At 42.2% G+C, this 18,660-nt stretch overlaps 1 protein-coding gene across 1 annotated transcript in view; it reads left to right on the top strand.

Moving 5' to 3' along the window:
* Positions 1-18,660, top strand: part of LOC122939250 (cytochrome P450 2C44-like) — a 436,988-nt gene that overhangs the window by 259,594 nt on the left and 158,734 nt on the right. Inside the window, exons 6-7 of the mRNA XM_044295290.1 lie at positions 759-932; positions 4,707-4,848. Coding sequence (XP_044151225.1) covers positions 759-932; positions 4,707-4,848 — 316 coding nt within the window. The remainder of the gene's footprint in view (positions 1-758; positions 933-4,706; positions 4,849-18,660) is intronic.

The following is an 18,660-nucleotide window of genomic DNA, read 5'->3' on the forward strand; positions in this document are numbered from 1 at the left end:
TTTTCCAGCCTCTTATTGCTACTTGTCCCAACTTTTTGGGGATTTGTTGACACCGTGAAAATTTAAATCAACGTATTTTTCCTTTAAAAAAATACATTTACTCGGATTAAACATTTGATCTGTCATCTACGTTCTATTACAAATAAGTAATTGACATTTGTCATCTCCACATCATTGCATTCAGTTTTTATTCACATTTTGTTTAGTGTCCTAACTTTTTTGGAATCCGGTTTGTAAAAAAAAATATGGAAACTAGTGGCAGGATGGTGGAGAAACCTGGGACCTCACAAGCTTTTCAATGCAATAATTTACCTAAACGGCCGAGTTGAAAAATGTGGCCGAGCAGTTTATGCAGCCCTTAGTTATGGCAGCACCAGTGGTGACAGATCCCCTTTAATGCCACCTTTCTTCTGTACTATAGATTCCCAGAGTCAATCATTAACCCTTTCCCTGTTCTAGATCACCAGGGTCACAGCCATTAACCACTTCTCATAGACTTCTGGGATCTTTCCATGAACTCATTATCTACCATAGCTAACTATGGCTAATTATTGGATGTATACAATAATATTTACCACTGGTTTGGGTTGCCCAGTTTAGAGGGAACAGTGTCAAGAGACCTCACTGTCCACTGAGGACCTACGACACCTTAGAGGGAACATTGCTCCTGAAGGGCTTTCATGTCTTCTCGATTTCTTGAACTCTTGATTTTTATATGTAATCCTCATGTTGATCTTTTCTTCTTGGCTTCTCTACAGCTCTGCAATATTGTCCCAGTTCTTCTGAAGATCCCGTTTATCAGAAATAAAGTCTCTAAAGACTTTAAAGCTATAGAGAGGCTTGTGACAAAATTGGTGGAGCATCACAAAGAGACTTTGAATCCAAAATCACCACGGGATTACATAGACCATTTCCTACTGAAGATAAAGGAGGTAACAGGATTCATCATGGTCTACTAAGAGGATACAGCTTATATGACCTCAAACTGTTGCTTAACCCATTTTCCTGCAATTGTATATTCATTTACAGCCTGTGTTTCACTTCTGAGGTGCATTTACAATAGTAAAGGCCTCACAGCTGAAAATCCTCAGTATTCCCTGCTTGTTCAGTAAGAGGTAAACACCAAAGAGGGTTGTCTGAGTTAATTATAATTTCTTTTTAAAAAAAGGCAGAGATACTATTATAATAACAAGAAAAAATAAATAAATGCTCACCCCTTGCATTCCAGCTCTGCCACTCCTATCCTTCCCATCACTCCAAACATGGCATTATGTCTTGGCTGCAGTGATGATCTTGTAATGATGCCTTTAGTATTTGCTTATACCAATCACTGTTTCCAAGTCCTAACAATGGCTCTTGGTAATGTGGCAGTGAAGCAGTGGCATATTGGTGCCACTAAGATAACGAGTCTCACCCAAGGAAAGCTGGGTGAGAAAAAAAAGTCTAAGGAAGTTGGGTTTTTCCTCTGTTCCTCAGACAGCTGGGTTGCTAATGTCGCTTAGTTAGCAGTCATCTGAAGAGCTCAGCTAAATATGGACTAAACCCTTCCAACACAGCTCCCAGTCTAAGAAAGACCCAGGCAGTGCTGAGGCCTGTGGGAGCTGAAGCAGCACCAGACATATAGTATCAACTCTGAAATGCAATTTGGGGACACTGGGTGGTAGACTCAGGTCCTAGTAGTTAGGGAGAACTACTGTCTAGTAAGTAGTCAGACGGCCTAGGATTTTTTTTGTACCCTGTGTTAAAAATGTACACTAGGCTGCATGGACTTGGGTGCTAGGAACTTCGGTTATGTCGGTAGAGTAAGGTAGCAGAAATCTGGTGCGAGTTGACTAGAAGTAGACCTACCAGAATGACCAGGGTGCAAAGAGTATTAGGCAAGCCGGATCAGGACCAGGAGAGATGAATGTAGCTAAAATAGCAGACAAGGGGTTAATCCAGAAACTAGCCACAGTAAAAATACCAGGAAGATCAGTAGAAGTTAATCCTGAAACAAGCCAAGATCAATACAGTGTGTTAACAAGCAGGTCTTAAAGGCTATTTACACCTTTGGGGGTCTTTTTTGTGTTAATTTTGAACTAAAAATTATTTTTTCAATTGGTCTTTAAAAAAAAATATGGAAACCTTTTTTCTGTACATAGCTGAGATGCTCTAGAAGCAGCCTCTGGATTTTCTCTCTTTTCCATAAGTTGGAGAGCTGATGGGCTCCTTATCTCTGCTCTCTGACAAACACTCATTATATCTCAAGCCTTATCTTACTGATAAGAATGTGGCTTACATAAGTGTTTATGGCCTCTTAGTAGTTTAGAGATAAGGTTTATTAGATGACCCACAATAGCGGACAAGAATAGGCATTTTCTATTAAAGTGCTGACCATGTGCACATGGCCGGTGTCAGTGTTATGAGGATCCGCAATTTTCAGATCCGCAAAACACTTACGGACGTGTGAATGGACCCTAAAAGTGAACGTACCAGTCACATAGTTAGGAAAACAGTTAACCCTTTGCAACAGAACGGTTTAATATTTTTTAAAAAGGCCAATTGAAAATATGATTTTTGGACAAAAATGAGTACAATGAAATCATAAACAACGATTGCCTCCGAAGGTGTACATAGACCTTAAGTTCTAGTACAAAGTACAGACTATGTGTAGCTGAGCCAGGATACTATATATGTAATCACCAGCAGCTGCCAAAGCCGAGTAGAAGATTGGAATCCCCTGCCTAACTCTAGAATTAGATGCTCAGCTGGGAGCCAGTTTTGCTCGAATTCTGTTTGACTAGCTAGGGTTTGACTGGTTGGCCTTGCAACCCTCCCAGCACAGCCATGACAGAATTGTGTCTAATCTCCTGACAATAAGACAGTGGCCCTCAAATTCCAAGATGGGAATAAAGTCAATGGACTCAGAGACATAATGATAGGGATTGTGCGCGCCCACTGGAGACCATGATGACAAAATCTCTAAAGTGCTACTGAATGTGTTGGAGCTATACAAGCAAGAGAAATAATAATAATAATAATAATTAGTCAAGACTCTGGAAACAAAATGCTCAGAGCTAATGCTACACCTGGCGAAGAGGCACAGAAACTGAAAGTGTTTTAAGGCATAATAATTAAAACCCTCCCAGCAAACACCAGACTAAGCAAACTGATTATAGAACCAGACATAGTGCTGGATCAAACAAAGTCAGCGAGAACCCGGGAAGAGATCCCTGTTGTCCATAATAGCCTTGTCCATGTATTGCACATGATCACTGTCTGAGTGTTATATGACACAAAAGACCTGATACCTGTGATTGGCTGCAGCTGCCACGTGTAGTATAGGTACACATCACTGCTGTAGTCTACAAAATAAAGCCTAGAGGAAAGAGCTGCAGTGCTGGAATAGATGGGGTCCTGGTAGGTCCATGTCCTTAATATTCTGCTGGTTGACCTCTTGAGCTTTCTGACAACAGCTTAGCTGAGCTCCTAAGATGCATAATATGACTGTATCTTGAAAAAAGTTTACCCAGGCTCCACATTTTGTCCTGGCCGGGCCAATGCTGCAAACCGCAAATTGCTGTCCGCAATGAACGGGCACCGACCGCGGGGCAGCCGAATGGGGTCTGCGATCCGCATCCGATGGTTCGCACCGCCAAAAAGTAGTGCATGCACTACTTTTTGCGGTGCGGAGGCTGGGAAAGAAAACCCACTGAAGCACTCCGTAGTGCTTCTGTGGGTTTCCGATCCGTGCCTCCATTCCGCACCGCATCTCACAGATTGCCGACCTATTCAAATGAATGGGTCCGCATCCGTGATGCAGGATCCACACGGCCGTGTATTGTGGACCCGCCGTATGCAGGCAAAAATACACCACGGCCAGGCAATGGCCGTGTGCATGAGCACTAACAGACACACCCTGCTTCATGCTGCAGACTTTTAAATGCAATCGTGGACATGGGCCACATGCAAAGCCCCGGAGTGGATCGTGGGGAGTAAGCACCCACCCAGCTCTTTGCTTACTCCCAGTAAAAGCCAGGCCCGGAATAGCTGAAACCAGAGCGTCCATCCTAGTGGACGCACAAACTTATGGTTTTTACTCCACAAGGCCCGGTACCTTGGTGGCATGTCTCAGGTGCACCACAGCAAACCACAATATGCATCTCCTTAGCAGGTTTCCTGCACCTTTCTCGGAGATACATATCCTCCTTCATATATGGTCACTGCCTTATATTATATAGTATATACAGGTGTCCAGCATGAAATCAACAGATGGACAAATGATTTCTATTAGGCTACATGAACACGACCACGCGTATTTTGCAGTTTGGGATCTGCAGAACACGGAACTGGTCGCCCATTATAGAAATGCCTATTCTTGTCCGCAAAACGGAAAAGAGTAGGACATTTTCTATTATTTTTGCCGGACCATGGACCAGGACAATGGATGCATCTTTTGTGGCCCCATTGAAGTGAATGGGTTGCATCTTGGGGGGGGGGGGGGGTGGACCTAAACAACGATTGTGTATTATACTGTAGTAATGATAACCTACAAGCCCTCGGATTACCCTACCTTCTGTCAGACGAGGTCAGCGGGTCCTGGTACTTGGTTTGCCTGGCGCTGACACTTCTGAAGAAGAGCATATTTATAGTGTCAATTATACCATAATAAAGGCATGTCCAGTATAATAATCATATTCCTGACTGGATGTTTTTTGCCTCCTCAGGTGAAACATGAGATGGATCCAGATTTTTGTGACACCAGTCTCGTCATGGTGGTTGTAGGACTTTTGACATCAGCAACTGAAACATTGGGTTCCACCCTAAAATTCATGATAATGCTAATAGCCCATTATCCAGATGTGCAAGGTATGGACATCACTGACCCTGTGCTTAGACCTTCTTAGGGCTGTATACACCAACAGATTATCTGACCAATATCTGGCCAATTAGACCAATAGCTGGTGTGTATAACAAAAGATCTGTGTGTGAAATTGGTCATCTGACCAATGATTGGTCAGAAAATCTGTCAGGTTATCTGAGTTCACATCTGTTTAATTTTACGCTATTCCTTTCGATCAGAAAAACTGAAAAATTTATCAGTTTTAATCCCCAGATATTTGAGAATTCGGCCATTTTGAGCATCATTTGAGAATTCGGCCATTTTGAGCATCATTTGTGCACAGTCTATGTCAGTTCCTTCAGGTTTCCGTTATTATAAAAATCCCAGAATAAAATAAAAAACACCTTTCAGCCATGTTTCTAAGTCAATTAATAATGAATCGAAATGGAAGGTTTCTTATTCTATTTTACTATTCCTTTGCTGGAAAAAAAATAACGGAAGGAACAGTCAAAGCTGATGTGAACTCATTCTTAGTGCATGAACCAAATAAAAATGATGCAGGATAATAGAGAAATGAAGACACCCTCAGAACTTTGCAAATCAAAAAAAGATGTCTAGACCCTAGATAAATTGGATCTTTACAGCCATGAACCCCATGAGGCTTGAACTGTGGCTGGCACAGTGTCACCACCAGATCTTTGAGAAGTTCTGATAGACGTTCTTCAGTACCTCCTGCATGATCTTCTTTTGTTTTGTTTTCGTTTTGACATTAGCAGTGATTGCCTCCCTATATATCTCCTACCCATACTGCCTCACCTTGCAGTTTATATTGCATCCTGGATTGTGTTCTCTGCTGGAAGTTGCTACAGCTGGGTTTTCAGATAAGTCTATTTTTGAATTTGTTGTTTTCCTGTTGGCTTGGTTCTAGGTGACCCTGACTCCCTCCGTATTAAGTGCAGGGAGCTGGTGGTCGTGTCCCCTGACTATTATAGGGTTTGCAGGTGTTATTCAGTCTAGGTACGTGGACATGCAACCTTCTATCACTGAGATCTTTGCATGGGCTGAGAAGACAAGGAGAGCTTCAGGGCTTTAATAGGGGTCACCCTTTTGTTCCTTAGTTTTGGATCAAGCCAGTCGGATCCTTATTTGTAACTTCTTGTTTTCTGTTACACCATCCGTGACACACAAATGGGGTAGTAATTATTCACAGTAGTGCTCTCCGGGCCATGCAGTGATGGGAGGGAAGCATCCTTTCATCTCTCTAGGGCAGTGATGGCTAACCTCCAGCACTCCAGCTGTGTTGAAACTACAACTCCCAGCATGCTCCATTCATTTCTATAGAGTTCTGAGAACAGCCAAGCAAGTGTTCATCCTCGAAGTTGTACCACAGTTTGAGTGCCGAAGTTTAGCCATTACAGCACTGGGGCACCGTCTTGTTCTGGGGGTGCTCTACCTGGTGGTAGTGGAGGAGCCCTTGGTGTTAGGTTTTAGGGGAACAAAGCAGTGGTCCCATGGATAGGCTGTGTAATGCATTCTATTTTGCTGCAGACCGTGTTGCAATGCAGAGATGAGACTGGTTTTATTCCGACAAGTTCGCTTTACTTTACTGCCGCAGTTGGTAGACGGTTACCAGCTCTGTTCATATTGAAATCAATCTTTACAGTTTGCATATGCTAGTTCCCAAGGTTGTGTATAGGATACAGCAGGCCAAGTAATAGTTATGAGTCGTTGTCTATATAGCCTGTACACTCTTCTTAAATCCGGCAAAGGGGTGCAGCTTCTCTCTCACACAAGAATTATGTCTCTCTAAATATGGGCACTACAATGCCCAGCTCTACTATCTCTTATTCAATATTACTGCAGTTCTCACTGTGGGGACAGTTTTGTGTAGCAGGAGGCCTGAAGTATATCTCCCCCACCATTATGCAGTGAAATCCACAAGGCTGGCATCTCCCTGTTTACTGCTGCTTCTGAGCTCTCCTCAGACACAGCCTAAAGCTACAATACATATTCACTCCCATGAATCGCTCTCCCATCTCACTCCTGGCTATCCCATACACATACATGTTTGGCTCAGACAAATGTTTCTGTGTGCTATGGGGAGATAGTAGAGGGCCGATGCCAGACACTTCTGGTGGTGGCTTATCTCCCAGGAGAACAAAAAAGAAAATTTTAATTTATGATAAATCATAAGACTGACAATACAAATGTATTACTGACATTAAGGATGGGCGAGCCACTTGCTGTTTTTCAGACAGCAGACAAACCAGAATATTTTCAGGCTCGTTTAGGATGAATCCACTAAAACGACATGCAGCACCATTTTAGATGTACATGTTGGCGGGGGAAAAGCACTACGGAGGAAAGAGAAAGGGTCTCACATGACCTTGAGTTGAAGGACTTGCCCTGATTGACTCCCAGGCTGACAGACGGCCTGGATGAGCCAATCAGTGCTACAGCAGGCAGGAAGGTGCTTCAGCAGAACTTCATTCTGTGCTGGGCTGTGAACGAGGGTGGTTGGGCGTTACAGTATCTGCCAGAAAAGAAATCTTAGGGAGTGGATTTAATTAAGCAGCATATATATGTGATTACTGCATTAATACACAAGGAGTAGCAGCAATCTGACTGTCAGTGTTAACGTGAAACTAAGTATCACGCCTTAATCATCCATTTCCGTCTATTCAGTTTCCACGCGGTTGCAAAGGAAAGTATGCTTCGGGTTGTTGTCCTGCTGAAACACTATGTCATCCTTTTCATACCCATAGCACTTAAGTGTATAAAGTAACTCGTCTTGTAGGATACTCACATATAGCTCAGCCATGAAATCACTATCGATCCTGGTCAAGTATCCAACTCGAGCTCATGCTTGTTATGACAATATTGAAGTCAAGGCTTCTTCACCATTTTTCAGGCCACCATTCGAGACTTGCGTAATGTGTGTTGCATGGTGGTTGCATGGACATCTGTGATCTCACTATTATAAAAATCATATAAGCCACCTCCACTGCCGTGTTTGTCGCACCAGAACTGATAGACCTTATGATGAGCTGACTTGTTAACTCTGATAATTTGCCTGGACATCCACCTCTTGGCTTTGGAATGCATGGACTGCATCTTGTTTTCTTCCAACTGTCATGAAGTTTGGCTATTTTCTTGGCTGAGATACTGCTATCGATGAGCTGGATGATGCTGTTTCTCTTTTCTTGGGAAATCTTCTTCATGGCATCAAACCAGTGACCTTTCATTTTAGAAACAACCTAAAAACACACTGAGCTATTAGGGGATGTGAGAACATGTTTTAATTTGTAGTATACAAGAAGAAAAAGATTGTTCCACCAAAAGGTGCAAAACAGTAACAATGCAGTTACATAACAAGAATCTGCATAACTAATCATATGCTTAATAGTTACTAGTCCAAGATGATTGTCTATAAAATGATGGTAGTCCCGCATTTAAAGCTGTAGTGGATGGTGAGATATGGAGCCTGGAAGTCAAAAGTTCAAAACAATGTTACCCTTTTGCACATCAGTGTATACATGATTACTACATCAATACACAAGGTATAGCAGCAATCTACCTGTGAGTCTTAAAGTGTTAAAGCCTTTAGTCTCCCATTAATGTTCATTAATTTCTCCATGCGTTTACAATAAAAAATTTTTTTTAAGGGTTTCATTTAATTAAGCCGCATATATACATGACTACTGCAGTAATACACAGGGTAGTGCACAACATTACCTGAAAGGCCCAAACATTTCAAGGCTCCGGAATAGTTCCAAATGAAAGATGCAGAGCCAGAATGTGGGTTGGAGCAGCAACAACAATCTGTCCAGTAGTAGTAGTAGGCCGCAGTTGTCCTTGTTGGCTTCAGAAAGGCGCAACATTATAGTTGAGGAGATAGAGAATGAGATTATGGATCTCTTTGGCAGACAGTCAAGAGATTCTCCCTATTAACAACTTGTGTGCGAGTAGTCAGCATTTGTACTGCCCTGAGGAGGAGGCTGCAGACCTCAGCCATAACAGTGTTGTTGGTGGTAGTAGTGACCCCCATAGCCACGATATTTGGGGGCAGCAATAGTAGCAGTCAGGACAAAGCAGGGGATGGGGGCCAAAGAGCACACCGTGATATCCTATAGTCTGATAGAAGTGGCAGATGGGGTGAGGACTCTGATGACGATTGTGTGCTGGACAGGACCTGGGAGCCGGATCAGGGTGCTGAAGAGGAGGTAACATTAGAGGAGGAGGGTGATGACAGCTGCAATAAAGAGCAGAGGACACATACCTCCCAAAGAAAAGCCAGGGCCACTTCCGCTTCGGGATATGGTGATGCCGCTGATGTTGTAGGTGGGTTAAGCCAAAAATGTGCCAGAGCTAAGCCCAGCTATGCTGCCTCTACCTCTGCTGCGTGACTATGTCCCATCTGGCATTTTTTCATCATGCTCCCAGGAGGCCAAAGCATTGCCTTGTGCAAGCAAAAAATAAGATGTGGGCAGGCAAACACAAACATAGGCACCACAACTATATTGAACCAAGTGAAGCGACATCACTCCATCCCGTGGGCAAACAGAGGTGGCAGCCAGCCACTGCAGCTATAGATCCCTCCTTCTGTCGGTCCCTCTTGCGGAGGCAGTATGGTGTCTTTCACATCGTCATCATGTTGCAGAGTATGATTGCTGGGTGCAGAGGAGTCAATTCAGATCAGACATTGTGGAGTAAACGGAACTGGGTTCATTGGAACATGATTGCAATACCATAAGGCCACCTTACATGGTGACTGGCACAGACAGGAAAAAGAAATCAGTGAGCTCACCTCAATGTACAGGAAATACAACACATCATAGAACTGCATAGAGAGACTAAAGTGAGCATTAGTAACAGCGACATCTAGTGTTATAACTATAAACTGCAGTTAATCTAGCAATAGACTAAGCTCTAGTTGTTCTCAACAGCTAAGGGTCCATTAAGCCCATCTTCTTTGTAAGCCTTGAGTGTCTTTCAGCGGTCAGGGGCCTTGAAAGGATATCTGCTGTCATATCCCCAGTCGGGCAACAAAGTAACTCAAGAAGTCCTTGTTCTTGAAAATCCCTAAGAAAGTGGAACTTCACATCAATGTGCTTAGTTCTCAAGTTAACTCTATCTGCACAAGTGCAAGGCATCCTTGATTGTCCTCAAAGATTTTTGTTGGTCCCAACTGTGATTGACCCAAGTCTGTTAACAGTTGTCTAAGCCATATAACTTCTTGGCTTGCCTGTGCTGCTGCAACATACTCTGCTTCAGTAGAAGATAGTGTAACAGAGAGCTGTTTTCTGCTAGTCCATCTGATAGCACCTCCTGACAGAAGAAATAAGTAGCCACTGGTAGATTTACTGTCGCAGGTGTCTGCAGCCCAGTCAGCATCCACATATCCTGTTAGGGTGCTTTCATCACTCGTTGGTAACTTTAGCTTGTAGTGCAAAGTCCCTTTAAGGTAGCGAATGATTTGCTTTACAGCATTCCAGTTCTTCTGACTTGGCATTGAAACCTTTCTGCATAGGATTCCAATAGTTGCTGCAATGTCGGGCCTTGTAGCAGTGGTAAGGTTGGTTTCCATGGGAGACTTTACTGGTTTGGCATCTTCCAATCCAAATGTTTCATTTATTCCTTGTATTTTGTGTCTTTGGTTCAGAAGAAAGCTGCCATCTTCTTCTCTCTCAATCTGAATGGTGAGGTAATTCTTTATGTCGCCAAGATCTTTGGTCTCAAAATGCTGATTTAGGGTTTTCAGTATTTCTGCTTCGTCCCCTTCTTGCTCAAAACAAATCAGGATATCGTCCACATAAATAAGCACATAGATCCATCTACAAAGAAAAAATATGGGGGATTCAGCCCGCACAACCCTATGCAGGTGCAGATTGCTATGGCGAAATACAGATACAAACGCAAAAACACAAATGCAATCGCACACTGCAACCAGCACTCTGCCCTGCCTTTATGCTGGATGTTGAATAAGGCATTGGTGTACATTTTGGCCAAAGCGTAATAAGCTACTCACCACGTCAAGGTCGCCTCCATGAGTGGTCCCTAACACTAGTTCCTACCTGTTATGGGCCATGACAGCCACACAAAGTCCAGGGAGTGTAGGTACAGCATGCACGCCAAGCACACTCGAGCTGTAATGGCACCGGACGGGGTTAAAAGCAGAGTGTGCTTGGCGTGCATGCTGTACCTGCGCTCCCTGGACTTTGTGTGGCTGTCATGCCCCAAAGCAGGTAGGAACTAGTGTTAGGGACCACTCATGAAGGCGACATTGACGTGGTGAGTGGCTTATTACGCTTTGGCCAAAATGTACACCAATGCCTTATTCAACATCCAGCATAAAGGCAGGGCAGAGTGCTGGTTGCAGAGTGCGATTGCATTTGTGTTTTTACATAGATCCATCTGTTTGCCAATTTCTTTGTGTGTAAGCATGAGTCTGCTTTACTCCTTTCAAAGTCCTGATGTTTAACCCCTTAAGGACACAGCCTTTTTACACCTTAGGACCAGGCCATTTTTTGCAAATCTGACCAGTGTCACTATAAGTGCTGATAACTTTAAAACGCTTTGACTTATCCAGGCCGTTCTGAGATTGTTTTTTCGTCACATATTGTACTTCATGACACTGGTAAAATGAAGTTAAAAAAAATATTTTTTTTGCACCAAAAAATACCTAATTTAACAAAAATTTGGAAAAATTAGCAAATTTCAAAGTTTCAGTTTCTCTACTTCTGTAATACATAGTAATACCCCTAAAAATTGTGATGCCTTTACATTCCCCATATGTCTACTTCATGTTTGAATTATTTTGGGAATGATATTTTATTTTTTGGGGATGTTACAAGGCTTAGAAGTTTAGAAGCAAATCTTGAAATTTTTCAGAAATTTACAAAAACCCAATTTTTAGGGACCACTACAGTTCTGAAGTCACTTTGCGAGGCTTACATAATAGAAACCACTGAAAAATGACCCCATTCTATAAACTACACCCCTCAAGGTATTCAAAACTGATTTTACAAACTTCGTTAACCCTTTAGGTGTTGCACAAGAGTTATTGGCAAATGGGGATGAAATTTGAGAATTTCATTTTTTTGGCTAATTTTCCATTTTAACCCATTTTTTCCACTAACAAAGCAAGGGTTAACAGCCAAACAAGACTGTATCTTTATTGCCCTGACTCTGCCGTTTACAGAAACACCCCATATGTGGCCGTAAACTACTGCACGGCCACACAGCGGGGCGTAGAGTGAAAGGTGCGCCATATGGTTTTTGGAAGGCAGGTTTTGCTGGACTGTTTTTTTGACACCATGTCCCATTTGAAGCCCCCTGATGCACCCCTAGAGTAGAAACTCCATAAAAGTGACCCCATCTAAGAAACTACACCCCTCAAGGTATTCAAAACTGATTTTACTAACTTCATTAACCCTTTAGGTGTTGCACAAGAGTTATTGGCAAATTGGGATGAAATTTGAGAATTTCATTTTTTTGCCTAGTTTTCCATTTTAACCCATTTTTTCCACTAACAAAGCAAGGGTTAACAGCCAAACAAGACTGTATATTTATTGCCCTGACTCTGCCATTTACAGAAACACCCCATATGTGGCCGTAAACTACTGTACGGCCACACAGCGGGGCGTAGAGTGAAAGGTGCGCCGTATGGTTTTTGGAAGGCAGGTTTTGCTGGACAGTTTTTTTGACACCATGTCCCATTTGAAGCCCCCCTGATGCACCCCTAGAGTAGAAACTCCATAAAAGTGACCCCATCTAAGAAACTACACCCCTCAAGGTATTCAAAACTGATTTTACAAAGTTTGTTAACCCTTTAGGTGTTGCACAAGATTTAATGGAAAATAGAGATACAATTTCAAAATTTCACTTTTTTGGCAGATTTTCCATTTTAATATTTTTTTTTCCAGTTACAAAGCAAGGGTTAACAGCCAAACAAAACTCATTATTTATGGCCCTGATTCTGTAGTTTACAGAAACACCCCATATGTGGTCGTAAACTGCTGTATGGGCACACGACAGGGCGCAGAAGGAAAGGAATGCCATACGGTTTTTGGAAGGCAGATTTTGCTGGACTGGTTTTATTGACACCATGTCCCATTTGAAGCCCCCCTGATGCACCCCTAGAGTAGAAACTCCAAAAAAGTTACCCCATTTTAGAAACTACGGGATAGGGTGGCAGTTTTGTTGGTACTAGTTTAGGGTACATATGATTTTTGGTTGCTCTATATTACACTTTTTGTGCGGCAAGGTAACAAGAAATAGCTTTTTTGGCACCGTTTTTTTTTTGTTATTTACAACATTCATCTGACAGGTTAGATCATGTGGTAATTTTATAGAGCAGGTTGTCACGGACGCGGCGATACCTAATATGTATACAATTTTTTTTATTTATGTAAGTTTTACACAATGAATTAATTTTTAAAACAAAAAAAAGTTTTAGTGTCTCCATAGTCTAAGAGCCATAGTTTTTTTAGTTTTTGGGCGATTATCTCAAGTAGGGTCTCATTTTTTGCAGGATGAGATTACGGTTTTATTGGCACTATTTTGGGGTGCATATGACTTTTTGATCGCTTGCTGTTACACTTTTTGTGAAGTAAGATGACAAAAAATAGCTTTTTTTACACCGTTTCTTTTTTTTTTTTTTTACGGTGGTCACCTGAGGGGTTAGGTCATGTGATATTTTTATAGAGCCGGTCGATACGGACGCGGCGATACCCAATATGTATACTTTTTTTTATTTATGTAAGTTTTACACAGTGATTTCATTTTTGAAACAAAAAAAATCATGTTTTAGTGTTTCCATAGTCTAAGAGCCATAGTTTTTTCAGTTTTGGGGCGATTATCTTGGGTAGGGTATGATTTTTGCGGGATGAGATGACGGTTTGATTGTTACAATTTTGGAGTACATACAACTTTTTTGATCACTTTTATTAACTTTTTGGGGAAGTAAGGTGGGCAAAATTTCAATTTCATCATAGTTTTTAATTTTTTATTTTTATGTCGTTCACCGTTTGGGTAAAGTAACATGACCGTTTTATAGATCAGGTCGTTACGGACGCGACGATACCAAACATGTGTAGGGAATTTCATTATTTTTTTTTTTAATCATTGATAAATGTGTTTTTTGATTTTTACTTTATTTTCACTTTTTTTCACTTTCTTTTTGACCCAGTGATCATCTCGAAGGGAGAAAGCTTAGTTGCTGCACTTGGGGTAGCTCTGATGGCCATAAGCACCAAAGGCAACTTAACATCCCAGTCCTTACCAGATTCATTGACAAACTTTTTCAGGATGTTCACAATAGACTGGTTGTAACGTTCTACTCCACCACTAGAGGCTGGTCGATAAGCTATGTGTAGCTTCCTCTTTACACCCAGGATTTACCACATCTTTGTCATCACCTGACTGGTGAAGTGACTTCCACGATCGGATTCAATGCGCTGGGGAAGACCAAATCTAGAAAATACGTGGTTAATGAGCAGAGATGCACATACGATTGAACTGCATGTTTTGCACGGCAAGCATTCCACCCATTTGGTGAACAGACAAGTTACGGTTAACATATACTTGTTGCCTCTTGATGAGGTTGTTACTGGTCCAATGAAGTCAATTTGGATGTCTGACCATGGCATGGACATCCCCCTTTTCATCAGCAGTGCCCGATGAGTGGGTCCTTGTGGCTTGAATTGAGGGCAGATTAGACATCCCTGACAATATGTTCGCACATCTTGTAACATATGTGGCCAGTAAGCGTAGTCCCTTAGTAACTCATACGTTATTTTCTCACCTCGATGACCAGCTGTTGGGGCATCATGTGCATGTTGCAACATCAGACCTCGGTATGCTGCAGGTACTACCCATTGCGTGATACCATTCTTAGAGGTTCTTATCAGCAGTCCATCCTGTAATGAGAATTGGGACTTACCTTTCATCAAAATTCGTAACTCCTCCTTACCCATACAGTCTTCCGTGGTTATGGGACAGTTGTGTGGATCCTCAATGTGCTTATAAAAGAGACCAATAATTGGATCCCCCTTTTGGCTCACAATGAGATCCTCACTAGGGGAATCTTGTCTCCACTGCGCCACATTGGCTTCAGCTCCCTTTTGGGCCTGACTCCTTGTCATAGCATCCATTTGGACAGTTCCCATGAGGTCGTCAATGGCTGCTTGCCTGGCAAGGGAATCTGCTAGGTCATTCCCCTCTTTATCCATGCCTGGATACTTTGAATGACCTCTTACCTTCTTCCAATAAATGATAAGACTAAGGACGGTAACCATCTCATCAATTTTACAAAACATCTTACCATGCTTTACTGGCTTGTTATTACTTCTCATCATGTCGGATCTTTTCCATCCGGGAAAGTACTCCACAAAGATGTTACGAACATAATCAGAATCTGTGATGATTACAAACTCCTTAACATCATATTCGATGTTAATATGTACGGCTTTGTACACAGCAGTAAGTTCTGCAACCTGGCTGCTTTTGGAACCAATTTTGTATCCATCTGGATACATCTAGGAATGTATTATTCCACACGACTCCAATACCCGCAACCAATGTACGTTCGGATCCTTCATCGGCATGGAAGGAACAGCCGTCTACATACACACATGGTAACGATTTGCAGTACTCCTCTTCATAAGATTTATATGGTGATGATGACTGTTGCTCCAGGAAATCATTTTCCGTTGTCTCACCTTTACGTTCCGTATTGGTCCAGTCATGGAGTTCTGTTAATCCCTGAGCAACTGGGTTTTTATTATTTTGTTTGTACCTGATCTCCAATGGCCATCCCATTAAGGACATTGTCCAGGCGGTTATCCTGCTGTTTGACAAGTTTCCATCTCTTATACGATCACTCTGCAAGTATTGCAGCGGCTGGTGTGTGGTCTCCACAATGATCCTTTCGCCTTGGATAAAACTCCTAAAATATTGCAAAGCCCACACAGTTGACAATAATGCTTTTTCACAATTATTGAATTTTACCTCAACCGGTGACAATGACTTGCTGGCATAGGCGATGATCTTGTTTCGGTTTTCCTGTTTTTGGAAAAGAACTGCACTTATGCTTTTATCAGTGAAACCTGTTTCCACGAAGAAAGGTTTTCCCCCTTTTGGATAAGCAAGGCATGGAGCCTGGATAAGTTTGGCCTTGAGCTCAGTTACAGCTTGCTCATGACGCTCACTCCATTCCCATTTTACTCCTTTCTTTAGCAACTGCAAAAGAGGTTTTGTAATTTCGGCATAATTATCTATGAACTTATGTGAGTAGTTCATCATGCCCAGGAATGATCTCAACTCCTTGAGATTTGTAGGAGATTTTGTCTTGGTCACTGCTTCCACCTTCTTTTTCTGTGGGTTAATTCCATCCGCAGTGACTTCATGACCTAGGAAATTAACCTTGGTCCGACACCATTGAGCCTTCTGTAAAGAAAGTTTTATACCTGCTTTCCTCAGCTGGGTTAGTACATGAATATGTTCCTCAAAAGTTGTACTTTTGATCAGGATGTCATCCACATAGGATAAGGTACCTCGTTCAGTGGCATCAGGCATTGCCTTATGCATGAACACTGCAAACTCATGGCCCGCATTTATGTACCCGAAGGGCAGTCGGGTCCACGCATACTGTCGTTTGCCAAATGTAAAGGCCAGTTTGTACTGATCGCTTTCATCCACCTTAATCGTCCAATATCCTTGTGCACAGTCAAGGGCAGTGAAGATTTTGGAACCTTGTATTTGTGCCAAACATTGGTCAATATATGACACGGGCCATCCGGACATATAAACACGTTTGTTCAACTGTCTTAGGTCCGAGCAGAGACGAAATTGACCGTTAGGTTTGAGGACTCCAAGTATCGGATGATTGAATGAACTGTGTACTGGACGGATGATACCCCTCTCCTCCAAGTTCTTGACGATTTCCGATAGTGACTCATAAGCCGCCAGCGGAAGTCGGTATTGTTTGACAAAAACAGGGGGTGCGTCGGGATCTGTCTGGATTCTTGTCACGTGTAGGTCTGTTTCCCCACAGTCATAAGAATCCTTGGCGAACATCTCCTGGAACTCTGCAAAGAGCTCCTTTAGCCGTTGACGCTTCGACTCGTCGGAGCACGTGTCAGCTATGGAGATTTGTTCTTCCACCCGCTCCTGAAATTCTGGGAAAATCTCAGGCTGACCTAACTCGTAAGCTTCTTCAAGCTCACTAGTTAAATCGTTCTGGGTGTAGCATACCTTATCCTTTCCTTGCTGGTATGATTCAAACTCTTTTTCATCGATCTCATGGTTGAAAACCAATGATGACTCTTCGATGTGGCATATACCTTCTTCAGAGCTGAAAGGATAAACAGAGTGGATGTTAAAAAAAAACTCAGGGGTTGAGGAAAAATGTTGTTCCACCGTTTGTTCCTCTGTCAGGTATTCATCAGGAATTATTCCAATAACATCATTTTGGAATCCAAATGTGTAGTATTCCGAATCCATAGCTAAACCAATTACGGTGTCCTTTTGTAGGGATATGCTATGGGGAACCATGTTATGAATCACCATACGTAACGGATCCTGATGGATATTTATCAGTGGAGTAGGTTTTACCTTTAGGCCGAGTTGCTTCATTCTGTTGGATAAACAGATCAACGCATCTGCTTTCTTCAGCTTCTGTCCCTTCTTTACTTTAATGGGGAGAAGAAATGGTTTGCATCCTTCAGGAATTTCAACTTTCTCAGCAACCATGATACTTACGGCATACGGCATCTGTTGTCCCCATCGTAAGGCTTGTTCTACATCCTGGAACCCCTCTGGGTTTCCCGGCAATCTGGACCATAAGGTGTTATTCACCAGGTCATCCTGTATGGCAAATCGGTGCAGAAGGTCATTACCTATATACATTTGATGCCGTGGTTCATTTATCACGATGAAAACGTGCTCCGTAGTTTTACTTCCTATGGAGATAGACAAAATGCATCTTGCAACCACATTATGACTCTGGAAATCTCCATCCAGATCATGAACCCATTGGTCCTGTGGAGAGAAACTTTTATTCATTTTAGGGTTGGTGATCTGTTTTAAAAGTCCTAGGCTTATGTAACTCGCTTCGGATTTCAGATCCAACTTGGCATATTTCACCCGGGCTATATTGTTTACCTGTACGGGAATCAATAAATTGTCATTGACCTTTTCAATCCGTACCATCGATTGAATGTGGCTGGTCAGGTCCAAGACTTCTTGATTTCCCCTTTCAAGAGAAATGGTTAATATATCATCATCCAGAGTTACCTTTTTGATTTTGTCCCTCTAGATGGTAATGATGTGAGCGGCACCATTGACATCTTCCTCAGGCTTACCATTCTTCAGGATTGTGACCTCCGGTATTTGATTGTTCCTGAAATTCACTTCAATAGAGTTAGGTTTCTCTTCAATAACATGACAACTGAGTATTCATAGGCAATGGGTGCCTTCACCTGAGTCCATACTGCTTCATTAATTAAATCAACTATGGGACTCAATCTTTTTAATAAATCGATTCCTATGATCATCCGATCATATGGAAGATCCACAATCAATGTGGGATATCTAATTGTCTTCTTGCCAATCTTAAATGTCAACCAGGATGTTACTTTTACCTGTAAGGCATCTCCACCCACACTTATCAAAGAGCCATCAAATGACCTTAATCGTGGCTTCTTTGATGTTAAATCTGAAACTTGTTTGAAATAGGTGTAAGATAAAATGGGGGCTTGTGATCCAGTATCCATTAATCCTTTGATTGGTCCGATAAGTTCATTTTGTAGATGTATATCCACAAAGTATCGGCCATC

This window comes from Bufo gargarizans, chromosome 5 (assembly GCF_014858855.1).
Source record: "Bufo gargarizans isolate SCDJY-AF-19 chromosome 5, ASM1485885v1, whole genome shotgun sequence".
Lineage (NCBI taxonomy): Eukaryota > Metazoa > Chordata > Amphibia > Anura > Bufonidae > Bufo > Bufo gargarizans.